The sequence below is a fragment of the Lingula anatina genome, chromosome 5 (genome assembly GCF_051362555.1).
Source record: "Lingula anatina isolate TDL-2025a chromosome 5, LinAna3.0, whole genome shotgun sequence".
Lineage (NCBI taxonomy): Eukaryota > Metazoa > Brachiopoda > Lingulata > Lingulida > Lingulidae > Lingula > Lingula anatina.
The window spans coordinates 14,679,991-14,703,335 of record NC_141771.1 but is presented as its reverse complement, the minus strand read 5'-3'; the positions used below and the strand labels follow the sequence as shown (position 1 = coordinate 14,703,335).

General features: G+C 38.7%; 3 protein-coding genes across 3 annotated transcripts; 1 reads left to right on the top strand and 2 right to left on the bottom strand.

Moving 5' to 3' along the window:
- Positions 1-1,629: 1,629 nt before the first annotated feature.
- On the bottom strand, positions 1,630-4,986 carry LOC147761701 (E3 ubiquitin-protein ligase TRIM56-like). Its single transcript, XM_087012404.1, has 2 exons — positions 4,890-4,986; positions 1,630-4,281 (listed from the first exon to the last, which is right to left on the bottom strand). The coding sequence occupies exon 2, from the start codon at positions 4,274-4,276 to the stop codon at positions 2,378-2,380; it is 1,899 nt and encodes a 632-aa protein (XP_086868530.1). The 5' UTR covers positions 4,277-4,281; positions 4,890-4,986; the 3' UTR covers positions 1,630-2,377.
- Positions 4,987-10,594: 5,608 nt separating this feature from the next.
- LOC147761700 (UDP-GalNAc:beta-1,3-N-acetylgalactosaminyltransferase 1-like) lies at positions 10,595-11,230 on the top strand. Its single transcript, XM_087014036.1, has one exon. It carries the CDS (start codon positions 10,595-10,597, stop codon positions 11,228-11,230), a length of 636 nt encoding a protein of 211 aa, XP_086870162.1.
- A 1,366-nt stretch (positions 11,231-12,596) lies between these two features.
- LOC147761699 (E3 ubiquitin-protein ligase TRIM56-like) lies at positions 12,597-14,495 on the bottom strand. The gene has a single exon (XM_087014035.1). It carries the CDS (start codon positions 14,493-14,495, stop codon positions 12,597-12,599), a length of 1,899 nt encoding a protein of 632 aa, XP_086870161.1.
- Positions 14,496-23,345: the final 8,850 nt, after the last annotated feature.

Here is a 23,345-nt window from a genome sequence, read left to right as displayed (position 1 = left end):
AAATGATTAAACGTTTTAATACCTAGGACAACTAGTATTTTTCCTTGTCCGTAATATCTGAGTTTTCCACACCAACTGTTATTTATTAACACCTGGGATCCCACCCATTTTCCCTAAAATGTTTGTAATCAAAGTGTCATGTAAGAAGCACAGGATTTTCAAAATACTTATAGGACTGTCTACAAATTGCATTTTCGGAAAGTAGACCTGCCTTTAGTTTTTCTCAGCCAGTCCACAATCTGTTATTTTTACGGTTATCCTTCTATTCTTCACAACTAACCATCTCTCATCCGAGACCCAATTAACACAATTTAACTTCATCCTGTACTCACAATGATATACATACATGTAGAAAATATTAGCCTCCTCAGTTTTCTTTGCTAAGAATCACATTCTTTGCTTGAAAGAGTCTAGGCAACAGTCAATTTTTGCAAAATAAAATACACATAATATATGAATACATCCAACTCCGTTATATGAATGCTAAATAAAGCAAAGAATTTTCGTCCTTATAAACTACCAGTGTGCCGCGAGCTCTTTACTGAAAGAATGTTCATTTTCCAAATTATATATATATATATATATATATATATATATATATATATATATATATATATATATATATATATATATATATATATATATATATATCAAGGGCCCAGACCAAATCTAGTCCTATGCATTAGAAGCCCAGAACCCATGTTAATTACGCCCTGGCTTGGCCCAGTCTTTATGGTGTCTTTGCATTGTTAACAACAAAATGGGCAAGTTAATTGGCCAAGCTGCCAATTTGTTTGTATGGCATGTGCAGGGGATGTCTTAGATCAAGGCACATACATGTACTATGATACTTAGAGATGTGACAATTGAGATTGAGTAACATTTCATTACCTGTGATTTGTAAAATACATCTGAGGATGATATTTTTAAAGATGTTTAATGTTTAAAGAAAAGGCGTGTAGATTGATTTGGTAACATTTACTTAAAGATGCATACAAAGTCAATTTTTTGTCACAAAAACCAACCAAATGCCAGCATATAGTTTCAAGTAGTATAACTAAGAGAATTACCAAAAGGCATTGTTTAATTTTACCCGAAAATGATGTTTGAACAGATTTTTCTGCTGGCATTCTAAGCTGTATGGCAATGGGGCAGGAAAGTAGGTCACGGAAGTAGGTTAAATTTACAACCATAAATTTAAAGAAAGGAGCAGTCTAAAGGTCTTTTATGGCTGATCGAGTGATCTGTTCAGTTTATCCCTTGGCATGTCGAATTTATTTGAGTCATATAAGAATCTAGTAGAAGTGGTTTACATGTGTTACTGGGAATCCACTATCCACCGATGCTCGGTTCGTATGTACCTTTAAGAAATGTTAAATTAAAGGTGGGCTCCGTTTGTTAGTGTGTTATTTTAATTATCTAGATTTTATACAGATTATAGGAAAAAAAGTCTGCCCTTTAGTGTTTTGTTTGCCTTTTGGGAAAATATCTGCGTTTTCTTAAGGATAAATAACAGAGAAAAGTGTGAATTTATAGCAAATATTTGCTCCATTTGCGGGCACAGCTATAACAGAAGTCCCTAAAGTTATAATATATATTTTATTTGCATCATAATCTATGGCAGTTTAGATCACTGATAAAGTCGATTCATTAGGACACAATTTTAAAAACTAATAAGGTCTCAAATATATCTTTCAATGCCATGCTTACATTCGACATCAATCTGACAGCTTTAGAGTTGTTTTTTCTTAATTCAAACTATATTGTTTGCAAAGCCTAGTATCCATTTTTGATGGATGCTTTAAGATAAGAATACAAATCTGAGATATGTTACTCACAGAAGATAACACTCAAAATACTGTGAAATGGTCCATCATAAAGACTCAAAATCTCATGAGACTAATAAGGAATCAAAATCTAGAAATTTGAACAACTTGTAATTTTAAATAATGAGTGAGTGTTACTGAAAATAGTTACAAAAAAGAGCCTGCTATTCATAAGCAGGTACTGTAATGCCAGCCTTAACCCTACTTAGACAGTAAGTGAAGTGGTCAAAGATATAAAATCGCATTCCAACATACATCCAACAATCTACAATTACTCAGCACACTTCACCTTTAAAAACAAGTTTAACTGACAGCTTGGCCAATTAACTTGGTCAATTAACTTGCCCATTATGCTGTTAACCATGCAAAGACTGAGCCCAGCCAGGGCGTAATTAACATGGGGTCTAGGCTTCTTATGCATGGTACTAGATTTGGTCTGGGCCTTAGACATATATGTACAAGGTGTTGGGAAAATAGTTATATCTCATCAAATGTTAACAGAATTATCTGTATACAAACACATTTGGACTCCATTGTTGTCGCACATTCACTCATAATTCATAGAATTTAATTTCGCCTTGCCTTTCCCCAACAACAAGTTGTCCGAGATGATTTATTGCAACAACTTTCGGCCTATAAAGTCCATTTTCTTCGCTCAAAAAAATCTGCTTGAATTTCCCATCTGGTGACACCAGGTGTAGACGATGGTTGTTGAGGTCGGTTAGAATGATGTCTCCATTATCCAAGCAGCATGCGCCGCACGGGCCGTTCACCTGTCCGTTCCCATCACCCTGGGTACCATATCTGTATTTAAGCTGGAGGGTGGAATTGTATACACGGATGTGATCATCACCTGTGACGATGACGTCATCATTGACGTTACAGTGGACGTGTTTGTTATGTTTGTTCTCTGGGTCGCGTCTCGTCTGCAGGACCTCGCCATTCTTGCGGTGCACAGTCAGAGTACTGCGACCTGCTACTACATAGTGACCCTTGCTGTTTACCGCTACTGCTTCCGGTGATTCACTGTGGAATGTTCTCACGTGATCTCCTTTCTTGGAGTAGACAATGATTTCTTTTGACGTCTGGCATCTAGTGACAATGTCTCCGTGATCATCAATGGCAATTCCAGCAAAGCCGTCTTTTTCTGCTGCTCTTGGGTTTGGAATCGAGCCCTGAAGGACAAAGGTGGAATCGTAAATGTGAATTCTATTCCGTGACATGCTCTCATTGCAAAATATACCAATAATGACATCACCGTTTGCATCAGTGGTCACGTGACTGATAATCTCCTCAGGAGACTTGGCCAGTTTTACTTTGAATGATGTCACCAGTCTTCCACTGCCGGCTGGAACCACGTCTCCGAGGCAACTGTTTATATTGGTGACGCACTCATCCATGTCTTTTGTGATAAGCTGTAGCTGGGTCATGGCTGCGGGCAGACTCGGGATGTCTAGAGTCTGAACGCTCTCGCTGCTTTGCTCACAGGCCGAGGTCATTTGGACGACATCTATATCGTTGCCATGGTTAATGAGTTTCCTTGAGAAGTCTACAACGTCGTCAAGTTGGTTTTGGTCGGCGGTAGCAGTTGCAACTAAACCATTTAAAATGTCTAATTTGGCATTTGACATGGCATCTATTTCTCCCAGAAGATCATTGGCACGTTGACGGACCATCTTAATAACTTGCTCCAACTGCCTGTTTACTTGACACTTTGCATTCTTCCTTCCCTCTTCTACTGATAATTTCTGGTCTTCAGCAGCAGTTATAAAGCAATCGTACCGTAGGCTTTTCTTCTCGATAGGCTTCACGCAGAGTTCTAGTTTCTCCTTGCGTTTGTTGGCAGCAGTGTTGATTCTAAGGCAATCATGACCCTGGTGTTCTAAAACCATACAACCGACACAGACGAACTTTTTGCACACTGGGCAGAAGATTTCTACGGGGTCCTTGTTGTTGTGGTCGCACATGATGTTCTGCCGGGCGCGCAGCTCTGTCACGTATTCGTCGCTGTCAAACTGGTCGACAGGAAACAGCTTGTGGTCACGACTGAAGTTATGAAGCATATGTACCGAAGAACAATCTCCACACATACTTTCCTCACAGTCCAAACAGCGTTTTGTTACCTTTGGTGGATTGGAGACATTTTTCATGCAACATATCTTGCATTTCTTGGCAGCTTTGGCTTGTTCTACTTGACCATGTGTGTGTGATATGCTGACCAGAAGATGATTTGTTTGTATAGCACTTACACCGCCTCCAGGGAGGACACACTGACGTCTACAGATAGGACAAGGGAAGTGAGGCTGACCTTGAAATTTTTTGCCTAGATGGTCTTGGAGGCAATGCTGGCAAAACGTATGGGCACAGCTGAGGACCTTGGGATCTTTGAACTTTTCATGGCATATGCTGCATGTTAGGAAATCTTCCGTTAGGATCTTGGACAGAGACATGGCTTCTAAGTCCAAAATAAAATAAAGAAATGAAATACACCAGATAAAAGATGAAGATTTGGTAATGGAGGTAAACATCAAAAAGCCATATTCAAATACAGGTAATGTAAGGTATGCAACTTTAACTTAAAACGAGTACGACAACGAGTACGACACATAAAAGAAAATGTATAAAACGGCTTCATTGTTTTTTTTTTTTTTGTAAAGCACCATGTAATCCTCTTTATTATATGTATGTGACAAACGTTTACATCACTAGAATGAAAATGAATGCAGTAATAAGACCAAACACAAAGCAAAAAAAGAAAAAGAAAAAGAAAGGCGGAAGTACGAATGAAACTTAACAAAAAGATATGTTATTGAAATTATTGTAATCTATCAATTGAATTATGAAATAAATGAAAACTGAAAATGAAAGATAATTCTAAAAAAACGTAGGTAACCGAAATATCACACTGTGGGTATTATGACGAGTGAATAATACAACCCGAACTCGGTAACGACGTGTTAGGTTTATACCACCCTACAGAGACAAACACTATAGCAAGCACCATCCCACTACATTATCAGACAATTATCCGAATTATTACGATATATTAGGAGTGGGATTTACCTGTTCTTTCTCCAGTTGTATTTCTCTTGGTGGCAAGTACACTCCCCCAGTCGCCATTAGATGTGCTGTCTCTCTTGACACGTACACCTGGTCAGGTGAGGCGTTCAGTGTTCAATGAGACTTCAAAGTTATCTTAATCATGGTGACACATTATTTCATCGCTGTTATCTGACTGAATTCAATAGTGACACTGATACAACTGACCTAGTAGCAGGGGTGTTAAACATAGATTTAACGCAGCGTGCATAAGAAAATCAGTACTGGGTCTTCAGCTTAATGTTATATTGTGGATTAAGTAACCTTGCTTTGATTTGAGAGATGAATCTTAGAGAAACATCAATAAATTCGCCTACTGTGGCTAGTAATAATTTAGACAAACAAACCTTCGAATGAATATATTGCCGGGTTTATGTATGTGTTACATGTTGAACGTTCTGATTTACAGAAATCAGTATAGGAATCAGTATAGGAACTCTGGGTGTCTCAACTACAATCATGTCTCAACAACAGCAATATATTCCATAACTCGTGCAGCATCTCCTCTACTGCATTATATCTTAGTCTACAGGTGATCACTCGATCCTAACTGTAGTGAAAACGTGGTGAAAACTGTGGTGAAAACGTTGCTCAAACAATACTGGACATTTAAACCTGGATCACAATGTGCTCGTAACCTATAGACAACCTTTTAGGAGCCGCAAAATCTTGCCGTCCCTATTGAACACTGTGCAAGCTGATTTTTTAAAATAAGCTGTTTTAAGCTAGTCACCAAGCCTGACATACCACGGTAGCACAAAAAATTATTTTGTTGATGTGATGCCAAAGCATAAAAACCGTTTTTATCTGATCCACACCCAAATGATTAAACATTTTAATACCTAGGACAACTGGTATTTTTCCTTGTCCGTAATATCCGAGTTTTCTACACCAACTGTTATTTATTAACACCTGAGATCCCACCCATTTTCCCTAAAATGTTTGTAATCAAAGTGTCATGTAAGAAGCACAGGATTTTCAAAATACATAAGACTGTCTTACAGCCCTAGTAAAACGTCTGTGAGGCAAATAAATGAATAGATAAATAAATGCATGAAATGTTTTGTATTCCCATGCGTACAAGCATCAGGACTTTACAGCAGTTTACGCAAGGGCAACAATTGTCGTTTGAATTGTCAACAAATCACTTAGTAAAATGTGTAAGAAGGTAATATTTTTCATCACAATCAAGACACGTTTTCACTGGACATCTTACGTGTGTGCGATTGTTTTAGCTGTTACAAACACCACCCTTGCCTCATCTAAAGCAGCAAGCCTACAGATTGCCTTTAGTTTTACTCAGCCAGTCCATTATCTGTTATTTTACGTTTCTCCTTCTATTCTTCATTTAAAAAAATGGCCAAATTTATGGATCATCAAACAACAGAACTGAGGGACTAGAAAAGGGTGTATGTACATCCAATTTGCATTACAGAGTTGTTGCAATTTTTTGTCCAAGTGATGACCTAAGCCGGTGACGACATTTATTAATCAGTGGTTTCTTAGCCAAAATGAAATTTCCTCGGTGGGGAAAACATTCTTTTTCTACTGCCCTCCCAGCGCTTGTATTTGATGTTTTATTCCAATTAGATAAAAATTTTGATGATTTAGTTCTAAATGTCTGGTCAGTCATTAGACAGCAGTTTCTTCCTGTACATCTCCGATGGAATTATTGACGGTAACTTATTTTATTTGAGGAGTTGTGTAGTTTTTAAGACCTGAATTGGGAAAGATTAGGAGCCTTGAACGGCACGTAGGCATAGAAAGTATGACAATGGGAAATATTCAAATGCATAGTTTCTTGAAATAAGACCATTAATGCATTCTTGGATGAATAAAAGATCGTACATTTGTATTTTTAAAAATATCCTCCATGTGCTGAATATAATTTTAATCAATTAAAACGCTTTTATCTATTTTTATAAATTTCTAAAAATTCGTTTAAGAGTTATATTAATTTATATAAATTATTGTACAATCCAACTATTTTAGTGGACATTATTTATTATAACGTCTTTGATTATAAACACAAGAAAAGCCCTCAAAGAGCGCAGGCCTCCGCCAAGGTAACGTGATCCTTATTCTATTCATCATATATTAATGAATTATTCAATCTTTGAATCATATATTCACACAAGTCTTGTCTTGAAGTCTGCACAATGTAATTTTAAAATACGTATTGGGATACGGTCAAAATGAAAATTTTAATTAAAATTAAATGAAAGCTAGTAGGTAGAGTTACTGCACATTTATGTCAAATGTATGCAAACAAATCAAGTCGAGAGTTTTAAAGAGAAATTATTTGAGACAACTTGTCAGCTAAATTCGGTCTTCGTGTTTCTTTATCTTTATATAGAGAGTTTTACTGTACTTGAGCATCGACTTGCAGGTACATAATGTTCGTTTCTTGATTTTTTACTCTGTCGGTTAAAGAACCCCAGTTTGAATGAAAATTAGTATAAATGATAAATTAAATATCTTGAAAAACAGATGTGATGAACATTTGACTTTAAACCTATCCCTATACAATGGTCTAACGCACGTTGTCTACCGAGCTGTCTTTAAATTTGAATAATTAATGGTATATAACTTGTCAGTCTTTAATTAACGACAGTGAAGAATGTCATGCTTTCAGCACTTCTTATAATTAATTAATTAATTAATTTATTTATATATTTATTTATTTATTTATTTCCACCTCAGAGGTGAAAGACAAAAGAGTACATACATAAAATCCAGTGGTGGATTTAGAGGGGAGTCAGGGGGGTCCTGAGCCCCCCTTCGGGTTCTGATAATTATATCACAACCAATATTTCTCTCTTGAAATTAGAATTTCGACTACCTATATCATAGTTCTAAACCAAACCAAAGGGCACTGCTCTCCAAATTACCAAGATATTTTTGGGCCCTTGAGCAGGCGCCAAACGTTAACCCCACAGCGAGTGGGCGATGGTCGGCTTCGCATCCGAGGCCTGTCGTTTTGGATCCCCCCTTCTAATAATCCTGGATCTGCCCCTGGATCTGGCTCTTAAATCGTAATACCCCATAATTTCCATAGTATTAAAATCACATAATAAAATCGTTCTAATATAAGAAATAAAATCATTCTAAAATGTGTTCAGGTTTATATATATATATATATATATATATATATATATATATATATATATATATATATATATATATATATATATATATCTGCAAACCTTTCATAAGAGGGGAGATGATGTGTTATCATATTGTATTATTGTTTTGTATATACTAGCACTTCTATCTACACGGTATCATTCCATCCATCTATTATGCCTCTATCTCCTCGGGGGAGAAAAGGGCCGCAACAACACCCCTCCAACGGACACGATTCTGGGAGATCATCTTCAGATCGGCCCATGTCATTCCAGCTGTCTTCATTTCAGTGTCGGTGCTCCTTTGCCAAGTCTGCCTGGGTCTTCCAACTTTCCGCTTTCCCTGGGGGTTCCAGTTTAGTGACTGGCGAGTTACGTTTGTTGTTGGTTTGCGTAAGGTATGGCCTATCCACCCCCCATTTCCTCTTTTTGATGTCTATTTCTATTGGTGTTTGTTCTATCCCAGAGGTCTTCGTTTGAAATAACTTCTGGCCGCCTGATTTTTAAGATGTTACGCAAGCACCTGTTGGCGAAAGTTTGCAATTTTTTCCTGTTGGTTTTTGTTGTGCACCATGTCTCTGAGACATAAAGCATGAATGACTAGACGTTGGTGTTAAAAATTCTGATAGTGTTTTGGAGTGAGATAGCTGAAGATCGCCAGATAGGGTGAAAAAGTCTGAAGGCATGTCTTGCTTTGTTGATGCGGCTCCTGATGTCATCATCTGCTCCACCATCTTTACTCACTACGCTGCCCAGGTAAGTGAACTTGTCTACTTCCTTGATCTCCTCCCACTGTAGAAATTAGAGGGTCTTGCTGTTGGTTGTTGATGCGTAGGACCTCGGTCTTCCTGATGTTGACCCTGAGGCCAGTCTTCTCTGCCTCTACTGCGACACGTTCTAGTTTCTCCTGGGCATGTTGTTGTCTGTGAGAGAGAAGGCTAATGTCATCTGCAAAGTCGAAGTCTTCCAACTGCTTGTTGAATGTCCACTGGATGCCGGTCTTATGGCCTGCAGTAGATTGCCGCATAATCCAGTCCACCACCATCACCTGACGTACAGCGGTCTGTATCTGGGAGGGGTCAGTTAGCTTTCCCTCGTGTATGACTTGGCAGGTTGCATCTTCATACAGCTGCTGAATGATGGTGACGTACTTTGGGGGAACCCCATAGTGCTGCATCAGTTTCCAGATGACCTCCTTGTCCACGCTGTCAAACGCCTTCTGGAAGTCTACAAAAACGCTGTACAGTGGTGTCTGCCAGTCCAATGACGGCTCGATGATGATTCTCATTGTGGTGATGTGGTCTGTACAGGATCTATCTTGGCGGAAGCCTGCTTGTTCGTCTCGCAGGGTCATGTTGAGGGCAGTCTTAAGTCTCTCCAAGATGATTTTTACAGTACTTTTCCAGGTATAAAAAGTAGCATAATCCCTCTCCAGTTGTTGCACAACGTGAGGTCTCATTTCTTGGGTAGTTTCACAATACAGTCCTTCTTCCAGTCCTCTGGTACTGCTTCCTTCTCCCAGATCTTTACTAGCAATGGGTGCAGCAATTCGTTGATGTCTGGATGTCTGCCTTCAGGGCTTCTGGTGGAATGCCGTCTGGTCCTGCTGCTTTGCCAGACTTCAGGGACTTGATGGCTTTCATGATCTCTTGCTTTGTTGGTGGGTTAGTATTAACGTCAAGTAACTGATTGGCTGGTGGTATGTCAGGAGGTACTGCTGGTGGGGTTCTGTTCAAAGTCTCCTTAAAATATTCTGCCCATCTTGCTCTTTGCTCTGCCTCTCCTGCTATGGTCTTACGGTACCGTTCTTGTCTCTCGCTGGTTGGGTAAGGTTCCTCGTTTTCTGATAACGCTCTTGTAATTTCATAGATTCTTTTCATGTCTCCCTTCCTTGCTGCTGCCTCTGTCTCCTCTGTGAGTTCGTGAATGAAGGCTCGCTTGTCTTGCCTAGCGCTCTTCTTTACCTGCCAGTTGGTCTCCCAGTAAAGTGTCCGCAGTCACTTTCGCATGAATACACCTGTTTATAATATTTTAAAGTGTCGTCTTTGTTTGGATAATTACCCACATCAGGAATAAAAAGATAACGGGAACGCCATGTTGTAAATTATCCACGTCCATTGTGCTATTTGAATAACAGTGAATATGAGCACTCGAAATTTTTGAGTGTTTGAATATCGGACAGTATAATTCATGGGGCTAGAAAAAGCGAAAGATCATACATACTACACAGGGGCGTAACCAGGCATACGCACGGATGCACTGTGCGTACAATTTTTAGCCAACCATGATATTATTCTCCATAAATTTAGTGTATTTTTCACGGAATATAATCGTACCTGGGAATTTTCAAAATCTGTACGTACAATTTTAAAAGGTCTGGTTACGCCCCTGCTACACATGTATATGTACGCTGTAGTATATAACGGAATAGCTGATGAGATATATATATAGCAAACGGTATCGTACATGTTCTCTAGCGTTGTGCAGTGTACCCGGAATGGCGCGCTCTCCGTCAAAAACAAAGATGAAGATGGAAACCGAAAGATGCAAAGTTCCGAAAATCTCAGCAGGAGGCATCCAGGAGAATTGGTTCAAGAGGACAGTCAACAGATTAGTCTTGGGGATTGCATGTTACAGGAGATTGTATGTGAGCTAAAGAAAAATGATTCTGACCTGTGGTACCATATTAAAAGATACAGGTACATCATAAACAACCACTGCAGGGATACAGACGACGTATTTCTCCTAGTGTTAGTTATGTCCGATCCTCGTGATTTTGTCACCAGGGACATGTACCGAAAGACGTGTGGGAGCGTTAAGGACGTTCTTGGAGAGAAAATAAAAACTGTTGTCGCCAAAACAAATGATTCAGACATGGAACATGGGATATTAGCAGAAAACTCTGAACAAAAAGATATCATCAAAATGACATTTTACGACTCTTACAAGAATTTCACTCTAAAGTCACTACTGGCCATGAGATGGGCCATTGATTACTGCACAGGTGCAAAATTTATCTTGAGGTGCGGGCACGATGTTGTCGCAAATTATCGCGAGATTATCAGGTACTTGAGGGATCTTCCAAAACACAAGACGGAAACGTTATTCACGGGTTATTTATACCAGAAGGAGAATTCTCCTTTTCGAAATCTCAACACAAAAATATTATCATTCATTTAGGCAGTACATTGGAAATAAATATCCGGCTTTCCTGTCGGGATTTGCTACAGTAGCATCATTCTAAGTCGTCGGAGTCCTCCATTCAGCTTCGTTTTGGAAACATCTCTTCACTGAAGATGTGTACTTATCCACACTGGCGCACGAAAACGGGATCGAAATCCAAACTTTTGGTTGACAGTACCTCCAGAATTAAAAAAGAACTCTTGTCTTCTGTCACTGCCGTTAGCCATTCACAAAGCTCCTGACTTTAAATTTTGGAGTGTTTTTCATGATTGGAATAAACAGATAGTTGTAAACTGCAGTCAAAAACAAGAGTTGCGCGGACCTTGGGGAAACATGTAAGTTATTCCTTCGCCACAAGGAAAAATAAGATCAACATTTCTGTGCCTGGATTCTCCCTACAGAATGGTTTGTGAATTTAAAATCACCGCAGGTAGCAAATGTAATTCAACTTTTTTTTCACTTGCAGTATTTGCACTGCACCGCACGTACCGGGGTCGAGCCCTTTAAAACATAATTAATAAACAGAAACCTACTGCAGTAAAATACTACTAACGTCAAGCGGTGGACAACCAAGGCGTAATTTTGAGAGTTAAAAATATTCGTGAGCACCGTGGTGGAACAGCCCGCTGCAAAAACCAATTAATTTAAGGACAGTTCAGTAAAACAAAGCATTACAACCTGTACTAAAGTAAATAACACTTTTTCCAGTCGTATAGTTCAAAACATACGACTCCATACCTTCACTGATGTTTGCGTTGAACACATATTATTTTCAGTAATATAATATTAAAATACATTTTGTCATTTTGCGTGGAATACAATATTTTTATTCGGGAAAGCAGACGCTACTTTTACTAAACTGCATCGTTGAATACAAAATATAATCCAGATTTGAATGTTTGTTGGATGTCTTTGATAGAATTTAAAATTAAAATAAGGTCGATCACAACTAATCTCTCATCCGAGTCCCAATTAACATATCCCTTCCTGTACTCCCAGTAATATACAAACACGTATAAAATATATGCCTCTTCAGTTTTCTTTTCTAAGAATCATAGAGAATTTTTCGCTTGAAGGAGGCAGCGGTTTATGTTTGCAAAATAAAATACACATGATACATAAATACTTCATATTCTATTATATATCTGTTAAGTCACAGCTCATCCTTATATACTTATATTCTCGTCCTTACATACAACCAGTGCCGAGGGCTGAAACAAAACGTTGATGGTCCAAGTGACGAAAGAGTTACAAGATGTTGGCAAACTGGTTTTCTAATATGTAATGGAATATCCAAAGAATTGTATATATATTTACAAATACATACACCCTTTAATTAGTCTATTGTAAGCCGAACAGTCACTCACAGTTCGAAGAATTTAATTTCGCCTTTATTTTCTCCAACTACCAGTTGTCCGAGACGATTTATTGCAACATCTTTCGGACTAACAAGTCCATTTTCTTTGGTTAAAAGAAAAAGCTTGAATTTCCCAGCTGGTGACACCAGGTGTAGACGATGGTGGTTGAGGTCTGTTAGAATGATGTCCCCGTTATCCAAGCAGCATGTGCCGCACGGATCGTTCACCTGTCCGTCTCCATCACCCTGGGAACCATATCTGTATTTAAACTGGAGTGTGGCATCGTATACACGGATGTGATCATCTCCTGTGATGATGACGTCATCATTGACGTTACAGTGGATGTATTTGATATATTGACCCTCTGGGTCTGGTGTCGTCTGCAGGACCTCGCCCTCCTTGCGCTGCACAGTCAAAGTACTGCCACCTGCCACTACATAGTGACCCTTGCTGTTGACCGCTACTGCTTCTGGTGATTCACTGTGGAATGCTCTCACCCGATCTCCTGTCTTGGAGTAGACAATGATTTCACTTGACCCCTGACATTTAGTGACAATGTTACCGTCACCATCAATGGCAATACCAGAGAAGGCGTACTTTTTTGCTGCTCTTGGGTTTGGAATTGTGCCCCGAAGGACAAAGGTGGAATCGTAGATGAGGATTCTACTCCGTGCGTTGTCATCTATACACCAAATACCACAGTGGGTGTCACCATTTATATCAGTGGTTACGTGACTAATTATCTCCTTAGGAGACTTGGCCAGTTTTACTTTGAATGATGTCACTAGTCTTCCACTAGCGGCGGGAACAACATCTCCAAGACTGCTGTTGATATTGATAACGCACACCTCCGTGTCGATGGTGATAAGCTGTAACTGGGTCAGGGCGGCGGGCAGGGTCGGGATGTCGAGAGTCTGAACGCTCTCACTGCTTTGCTCACAGACCGAGGCCATTTGGAGGACATCTATATCGTTGCCATGGTTAATGAGTTTTCTCGAGAAGTCTACAATGTCGTCCAGTTGGTGTTTTTCGGTGGTAGCAGTTGCAATTAAATCATTTAAAATGTCTAATTTGGCATTTGACATGGCATCTATTTCTCCCAGAAGATCATTGGCACGTTGACGGGCCATCTTAATAACTTGCTCCAACTGCTTGTTTACTTGACTCTTTGCCTTCTTTCTTCCCTCTTCTACTGACAATTTTTGGTTTTCAGCAGCGGTTTTAAAGTGATCGTACCGTAGGCTTTTCTTCTCGATAGGCTTCACGCAGAGTTCTAGTTTCTCCTTTAGTTTGTTAGCGGCAGTGTTGATTCTAAGGCAATCATGACCCTGGTGTTCTAAAACCATACAACCGACACAGATGAACTTTTTACACACTGGGCAGAAGATTTCTACGGGGTCTTTGTTGTTGTGGTCACACAGGACGTTTTGCCGGGCACGCAGCTCTGTCACGTATTCGTCGCTTTCAAACCGATTGACAGGAAACAGCTTGTGGTCACAACTGAAGTTTTGAAGCATATGTTCCGAAGAACAATCTCCACACATACTTTCCTCACAGTCCAAACAGCGTTTTGTTGCCGTTGGTGGATTGGAGACATTTTTCATGCAACATATCTTGCATTTCTTGGCAGCCTTGGCTTGTTCTACTTGACCATGTGTTTGTGATATGCTGACCAGAAGATGATTTGTATGTAAAGCACTTACACCGCCTCCAGGGAGGACACACTGACGTCTACATATAGGACAAGGGAAGCCAGGCTGACCTTGATAATTTCTGCCCAAATGGTCTTGGAGGCAATGCTGGCAAAACGTATGGGCACAGCTGAGGACCTTGGGATCTTTGAACTTTTCATGACATATGCTGCATGTTAGGAAATCTTGTGTTAGGTTCTTGGATAGAGACATGGCTCCTAAGACCAAAATATGAAAATAAAGAAATGAAATACATCAGATAAAAGGTGGAGGTTTGGTAATGGAGGTAAACATATCAAAAAGCTATATTTAAATGCATGTTACGTAAGGTATGCTACTTTATGTTAAAATGAGTAAGACAAGTGCCGACACATGAAAGAAAAGTTCATTATTTACTGAGGACCCCGTAAGCCTCTTTATTGGGCATATGTGACAATAGGTTTATATCAATAGAATGAAAATCAGTGCAGTAAATCCAAGCACGAAACAAAATGCATAAATAAATAAATGAAAAGAAAAAAGAAAAGAAAGGTGGAGGTGAAAAAGAAGCTACACATACAGATATGTAATTTAACATTATCGTAAGCAATCAAGTGAATTATGAAATAAATGAAAATGAAAATTGGATAAAATTCTAAATAAAAAGTACGTAACTGAAATATCACAGGGAATTTATTCTGACGAGTGCATACTACACTCCGGACTTAGTAACGACGAGTTATATGTTTACTATCCTATAGAAACTGCAGCAAGCACCATCCCGCTACGTTATAATACAATTATCTGACTTACATGTATATTCCCAATGTAATGTATTACAATATACTGTATTAGGAGTGGGATTTACCTGCACTTTCTCCAGTTATATTTCTTTTTGTGGCAGGTACACGCCCCAAGTCGCCATTAGATGTGTTGTCTCTCTTGACCTGAGGTGGACGTTAGTGTTCAAGGAGACTTCAAAGTTATCTTAGGCAGTAATTTTTGGGTTATCTCTATGTACAATACAGACAATACAGACACGGTGACACATTATTTCATCGCTGTTATCTGACTGAATTCAGTTGTGACACTGATAATACAACTGACCTAGTAGCAGGGGTGTTTAACACAGATTTAACGCAGCATGTAGGCCTATATGAAATACAGTACTGGGTCTTCAGCTTAATGTATTGTGAATAAGTAATCATGATTTGATATTAGAGATGAATTTGAGAGGAAACATTCATAAATTCGCCTAGTGTGGCTAGTATTAATGTAGACGAACAAACCTTGAAATGAATATATTATCGGGTTCATGTATGTTAACTGTTCTGGGATCCACAAAATATTGACAAAAACTGTTCAGTCAAGCAAATGTGAAATGTGGTCACTCACTCATGTGATACAAAAGACCACACCTACTGAGATCACACACACACACACACACACAGTACCTGAAAGAAAAGAAAAACTCAGACAAGCAGGTAGATGCTTCAGGTGTTTTGCTTCCAACAGAAGAGCCAGCTGCAAAGAAAATAGTCCATGCTCTTATTGTAACAGATGTTCCCACCACACCCTGATGTGTTGGCAAGCACCCACTGTAGATAAAGGCTATAATACAGGTGACACTTCTGTGGAGAGCAAACATGCTGAGAGCAATGTAGCCAAAAGTAATGGTAAGACACTCTATGCCATATATGATGTCCCAGTTTCTCCATCCAAAAACAAAGCTGTTGTTTTTTGTGATGATGGTGCTGATACTACTTTTATTTCTCAAAACGGCGTTGAAAAACTAAACGCAAAGAAATTTGGAAAAGTTTCCATTCAAATGAATAGATTACCCTCTACAGACACAATTTCTACTCATTTGTATGAAGTCACTCTTATTACTGTCAGTGGTAGAAAAGTGAAAGTTGAAGTCTTTTGTTTGCCTACACTCTCAAGCTCTGTTTCTCAGTTAAGTGAGACTGCCATTGCAAACATTTTTCCAAATTTTGATCCAAAAAACTCTTCAAAGGCCAAACGGACCCGTTGACATATTGTTAGGTGGGGATTATTTTGGTTTACATCCAAAAAAAAAAAAAAGAAATCGAGTCTGATGGTGCTAACCTCAGTGTAATGGAGGGGGATTTGGGTGTATGTTTGCCAGGATATCATAAGTTAATTGAACAGTAAAACGAACAGAGAAATCCAACAGCATTGGTTATTCAGTTACTCTCTGCAAATCTGTCAGTACATGTATATGCATGTGAACTCTTCTTGTATGAAAGTCACTCACAGTGAATTTAACCGCCCCTTCTCAGACCCTTCTAAGGGTGGGGACACTATGATTATTAATCCCTCTCAGAGTCAAGGTGTTGTGTCCTCTATTGGCCCCCTCTCAGATCCTTCTAAGGGTGGGGGTGTTGTGATAATTGATCCCTCCCAAGGGAATAGTGTAGTTTCCTCTATTGGCCCTTTCTCAGACCCTTCTAAGGGTGGGGGTTTTGAGGTTACTGATCTCTCTCAGGGACATACTGTAGTTTCCTCTATTGGTCCTTTCTCAGACCCTTATAAGGGTGGGGGTGTTGAGATTACTGATCCCTCTCAGGGACATACTGTAGATAGCTCTGCTGGTCCCTTCTCAAACCCTACTAAGGGTGGGAGTGTTGTGAATTTTAATCCTTCTAGAAGCAAGGGTAAAATTGTCTTTTCAGACTCCTTTAATGGGCACAAAAGCGTAGACTCTTTGAAAACAAAAAGTGAGTCACATTTTTCCCGAAAAGCTCTCTAATATTGATACTTTCATATTAGGTGAGAAAATGGGAACGGAAATGAATCCAAAATGTGGTGCTTGCAAATGTGGAAAATGTCCATCTGTGGGACATACATATTCTTTTAAAGAGGAACAAGAATTACAACTGATAACTTCAAAATTGCACTATGACAAAGAACGTGAATGCTGGTCTGCTGAATATCCCTGGTTATTTGACCCAACATTATTGCCTGACAATTATAATGCTGTTTTTGCCACTTTGAAAAGTACTGAAAAAAACTTAAAATGGACCCTCAATGGGCAGAGAAGTACTCTGAACAAATACATGATATGGAAACTATAGATGTAGCTAGAAAAATGACCCAGCAAGAAATTCTTGAATGGGATGGCCCTGGCTTCTATTTAGCACACTTAGCTGTCGAGCAGCCACAAAATTCATCAACTCCAGTCAGAATTGTTTTCAACAGTAGCCAACTTTTCCAAGGGGTTTCTTTGAATTCATTTCTTGCAAAAGGCCCTGATACATTCAAAAACAATTTGCTAGGACTCTTGATTAGATTCCGTGAAAACCCAGTTGTTTTGATTGGTGACATCAGAAAGATGTATAATTCAGTTTTTCTGGGGAAGTTAGAACAAAATACTCACCGATTTTTGTGGCGTGACATGGAAAATAGACCCCCAGACATTTGGTGCATTACACGTGTAAATATGGGAGACAAGCCTGCAGGTACAATTGCAATTGAGGCAAAAGACATGACTGCTGACTTCTTTTGTTCTATCAGTCCACAGGCAGCTGATATCATCAAAGAATCTTCCTATGTTGATGATATAGTGGATAGTGTGTAAAGCTTTTCTCAAGCTGAACTCTTATCCAGAGACAATGATATTATTTTTCCAAGGGAGGTTTTAAGACAAAAGGGTGGATCTTTGGGGGTCAGAATGTACCTAAAGCTAAGTCAGAAATCCACAAAGTTTTGGGCGTTTCTTGGATTCCCTCAGATGATGTTATTGTTTTCAAAGCATGTTTGAATTTCTCTACGAAATCTACGAAACGTAGAAATATTCGTACTGAACCTAACCTTCTTTCATCTCAGGTTCCAGGTGAAATAGCTACTGTGCTGACCAGACGCATAGTTTTGGAGCAAGTGATGGGAATATTTGATCCATTTGGCTTCCTTGTACCTTTTCTCTTACTTGCAAAGATGTATTTGAGAGAAACATGCGTCTACATTGGGACGAAGCTATTCCAGAGGTATTAAATGTCAAATTGAGGAAATTTTTCTGTTCATTGTTTCAGATTGATGAATTGAAACCAGTGCATGATGTTGTTGGTGATCCAATGTTAATCATCTTGTCTGATGGTTCAGAAAACGCATATGGATGTGCAGCCTACATTAGGTGGACTTTGAAAGATGGCACTTTCTGGTGTAGGTTAGTAATGGCAAAATGTCGAATTGCACCTTTGAATCGTATTTCAATTCCACAAATGGAATTAAATGGTGCTGTTATGTCAAAAAAGTAATTGAATCTGAATGCAGATTTCAATTTTCTGAAATATTGCAATTAGTTGATTCAGCAACCGTTTTGTGTATGATTAACAAACTGAGCACTCGATTCCGTGTATATGAGGGTGTTCGTATTGGAGAATTCCAGGCAGCAACAACAGGGGATGTTGGTTGCTGGGGTTGGATTAGTGGACAGCATAGTATTGCTGATTGGGTCACAAGAGGTAGGTTTCCTAGTGATTTAGGTCCTGTTTCAGAATGGTTCAATGGACCAGAGTTTCTTTACAAGCCACGATATCAGTGGAGTGTGAAATTTAACCCTACTGTGTCTGAATTTCTTCGAGGTGAGAAGAAAATCCAAGCATCTTTGAAAACAGTGAATACTGGCACATTACTCCATGCAGAGACATCTTATCCTAGGTGTTCATCTTTGAAAGTTATAAAATGGGCTTATGCTAGGATCTTGGCAATTTTCAGAGCAGGTTCTTTCCGAGGAGGAAATAAGTCCAATGTTACACCTGAATTACTTACACAGGCTGAAATGCTTTTGATATCTGATGCTCAGAATTCTGCATGGTATAATGATGGAGTGAAAGCACAATTCCGTACTTTGATGCCCGTTAAACAAAATGGATTATGGGTAGTAGGGACACGCATTGCACATCAAAATCCACTGACACCTGAAAACAAACCATTGATTTTACTGCCTAGAAAGCATCCTTTGACCAAATTGTTTATGAATGATTAACATTTAAATTGTGGTCATAAAGGTCGCGATGTTACAGCAGCAAAGTTCAGGTTACGATTTTGGACATCTCATGCTGCAAAATTAAGCAAAAGTATTTGTGACAATTGTCAATTGTGCAAACTTCTCAAAACAAAATACGTTGATCAAAAAATGGGCCCTATGCCACCTGCTCGTCTCATGCCTTCTCCTCCATTTTCCACTGTGATGTTGGATTTATTTGGACCCTACCAGGTAAAGGGGGAAGTTCAAAAACCCACTACTGGTAAAGCATGGGGGGTCATTTTTACTGATCTTTGTTGCAGGGCTGTTCACATTGAAGTGGTGTTTTGATATGATACACAGTCATTTTTGTTGGCATTGTCTCGTTTTGCAGCTATTCGAGGATGGCCGTTTGTTATCTATTTAGATCTTGGTTCTCAACTTCTAGGTGCTAGCTTTGAATTAGCACGAGCATAGGCCAATAAAGATAAAGACGTTCTTTTGAGACAAGGTTCAGATGTGGGTCTTAATTGGAAATTTGGGCCTGCTGACAGTCCATGGTATCAAGGTGCTGTAGAATCATTGGTAAAGTCTGCTAAAAAAAGCAATTGACCTTAGTGTGAAAAATCAGAGGTTATCTGTGCCTGAAATTCTCAGTCTTTACACAAGTTGCAGATTTGCTTAATGAAATACAAATAGGATTGATGCCCAGTGTTGATTCTACTCTCAATATCCTTACTCCCAATTCTCTACTTCTTGGTAGATCTACTTCTAGAAATCCTGGAGGTTATGATGCAAATCATTCCTTGAGATCTCGTCTCACTTTAGTGGAAGGCTGTGTGAAACAGTTCTGAGAGCAATGGAAGAATCTCTTTGCACACACTCTTGTCCATCAAACCAAATGGTTTAAAGGGAATCGAGACTTGAAAGTGGGAGATGTTGTTTTAGTACCTGATAGGAATGTTCTCAAGGGAGAATATCGTCTTGCAAAGGTTACTGAAGTTTTCCCTGGCACTGATGGTCTAGTAAGAAGGGTAAAAGTATTATAAAAATTATAGAGTGGGAGAAAAAGTTCATGAGTACAAGGGTGCTAAGAATATTGAGGTAGAGAGATCTGTGAGAAGATTGGGTTTATTAATTCCTGTTGAGGATATGTAATTGCTCTTAAATACTAAATGCAACATTATATATATATTAGTACACAAGTCATAAATGATGTTATATAATTATGATTTCTTTACAGTATATGAATATATTTCATTAGTTAAAGAGTTGTGTGTTATTTGAACTTTATGTTTAATAATTAGTGTCGCAGAGATAAAAATATATAACGTATCTCTGCGAGGAGAACCTCCCGATGTTCTGGGATCCACAAAATATTGACAAAAACTGTTCAGTCAAGCAAATGTGAAATGTGGTCACTCACTCATGTGAGGCATGAATACAAAAGACCACACCTACTGAGATCACACACACACATACACAGACTTTACTGGAGAAGGACAGAAGGACATGACTCTCTTTATAAGATATAGACTCCACAATTTATGTAAGTGTACTTGTTTTAATTTATGAGAATCATTGTTTTATATTATACTTTGAATATATTATATTGTATTTTTATTTTTAATTTAGTGACCGTTTATCGGCTATCGGCTATCAGCTATCAACTGTCAGCTTATCAGCAATTTTGAATAAACCGAAAATAAAGCCAACCGTGTACAAAAAGGAGTTCTATGTTCTTTCTAACCCAAAACAGTACCCTGGATGTCTCAACAACCGCAATTAGATATCAATACCGCAATCACGTCTCAACAACAGCAATATATTCCTCAACTTGTGCATTATCTCCTCTACCGCATTATATCTTGGTCTACAGGTGATCGTGGTCTATACGGATTAAAAATCTGCCTTGGTTCAATCTTGCCTGGATTACATATACATGTACAATGTAGGCAAGGGGTGTGGGCAGTTCGAGAAGACCGCTCTTTCTCTGCGGGAAAAAGATCCGCTGTGAATCGAAATCAGGTGAGTGTGGCTGTTATTTGTTTTAGAATGTCAAAAGGGAACCACATGCCCAATTTCTTGCTTGTATTCGCCGTTTTTTTTCGTTAAGCAACCCTGCTGTACACTTCTTCTCCATGCTTTGCGTGTTGTTGGAGTGGGGTTGACTAACCACACTGGTTCAGTGCGGGTTGATCAATGTCTGATGCACATTTGACTATACGGCAGCTTGCACGAGGTTATATTGGCACCAACTGCAATTCGCTTATCGATCTAACAGAAATGTTGAAGATGCAGTTAATCTGTGCCTACACACTGTACTACAACACTGAGATAACAAAAACTCTTATACAAGGATTTTATTTATTGACTACAGTTCAGCTTTTAACACAATTGTGCCAAAAAAACTATATTTGAAACTTTTAAACCATCTTAAGCTACCTGTTTTTATTTGTGACTGGATTTTAGACTTTCTTTTAGATAGAAGACAATCTGTTAAAGTCGGCTCCTTTAGCTCAAAAATAACAGTCTTAAATACCGGTGCACCACAGGGATGCGTCCTTTCACCTTGTCTTTACTCCCTTTTTACCTATGATTGCACTGGTGTAAGCGACGGAACTTTTCTCATGAAATTTGCGGATGATTCTACGCTTGTAGGGCTAGTTACTGATAATGACGAGACTACAAATAGAGAATCTGTTGAGTCGGTGTTAAGCTGGTGCGAGAGTAATTATCTTGAACGTAACTAAAACCAAAGAAATGATAGTGGATTTTAGAAGGAATCAGAATGTAAAGGTACCACTCACCATTGGTAATGTTGAAGTTAGTAGGGTAGAGGAATTTAAACTACTTGGTATACACCTTAACAGTAAATTGAATTGGAAAGATAACACCGCAAAGATTTAAAGAAGGCACGGCAAAGACCGTATTTTTTAAGATCATTGAGAACTTTTACTGATAGCGTGCCTATTTTAGTCAATTTTTACAGGTGTGTAATTGAAAGCATTCTAGCGTACGGAATTATAATATGGTATAGCAGAACAGCTGGGGAGGAAAGGAAGAAATTAACAAACGTAAAAACTGCAAGCAGGATTATCGGGGAGGATCTCCCCAAGCTGGATGATATTTTTAAAGACAGGATGAAGAAAAGAATTGTCAACACCATGAAAGACTCTTTCCATCCTGCATCATCTCTTTTTACTTTTTTACCAAGCAACAGTAGACTTTTAACTTTTAAAGGCAGTAAACGCTTTTTAAACAGCTTTTATCCAGGTGCAGTGACGCATTTAAATTTGATCTCAAAACTAAATTCTTAATTTATTTATTTATTTATTTATTGTATTATTTTATTATTTTACTCTGTATATTGCTCCAAATGGAAAATGATTTAAGATTTTTATAATTGGCTAAATAAACTCTTAACTGTCGTTTGAATTATCGGACAGATTACTAAGTAAAATGCGTATGCAACTTATGTTTTTTTTCATCAATACACATTCAAGACACACCTTAATCGGGCAACTTAAGTGTATGTAAATGTTTTAGCGGTTACAAGCACCGCCATTGTGATTTCTTGCCTCATCTAAAGCAGCGAGTCTACAAATTGCGTTTTCGGAAAATTAGGCCTGCCTTTAGTTTTACTCAGCCAGTCCTAAATTTGTGTTTACGGTTACCTTTCAATCCTTCATTTTAAAAAAATTGGCCAAATTTTCGGCTCATCAACTATCGAAGTCGCATAGGGCTACCACAGTGTGCATGTACATCCAATCTGCAATTCACAGTTGTTGCAATTTTTCGTCCAAGTAACCGAATATGCGCTTTGCATTAAGCACTTGTTAAACAGGCCCCGAACAATGAGAATCGAGCAGTTGTTCACAAAAAGAAAATCAGACAACAAATAACAATAAAAAGAGAATGGTCCCACTGGGGCATGAAGCCAGGACATTGCGTTATTTGTACGCTATAACCAACTAATCTATCAGGCCATGCCTACAATACGGTTTACGAAAAAATTTAAACGAAGAAAAATGTTGAGAGATGTTGTGTTATCATATTGTTTTGTTTATACTAGTACTTCTATCATACGCTGTACC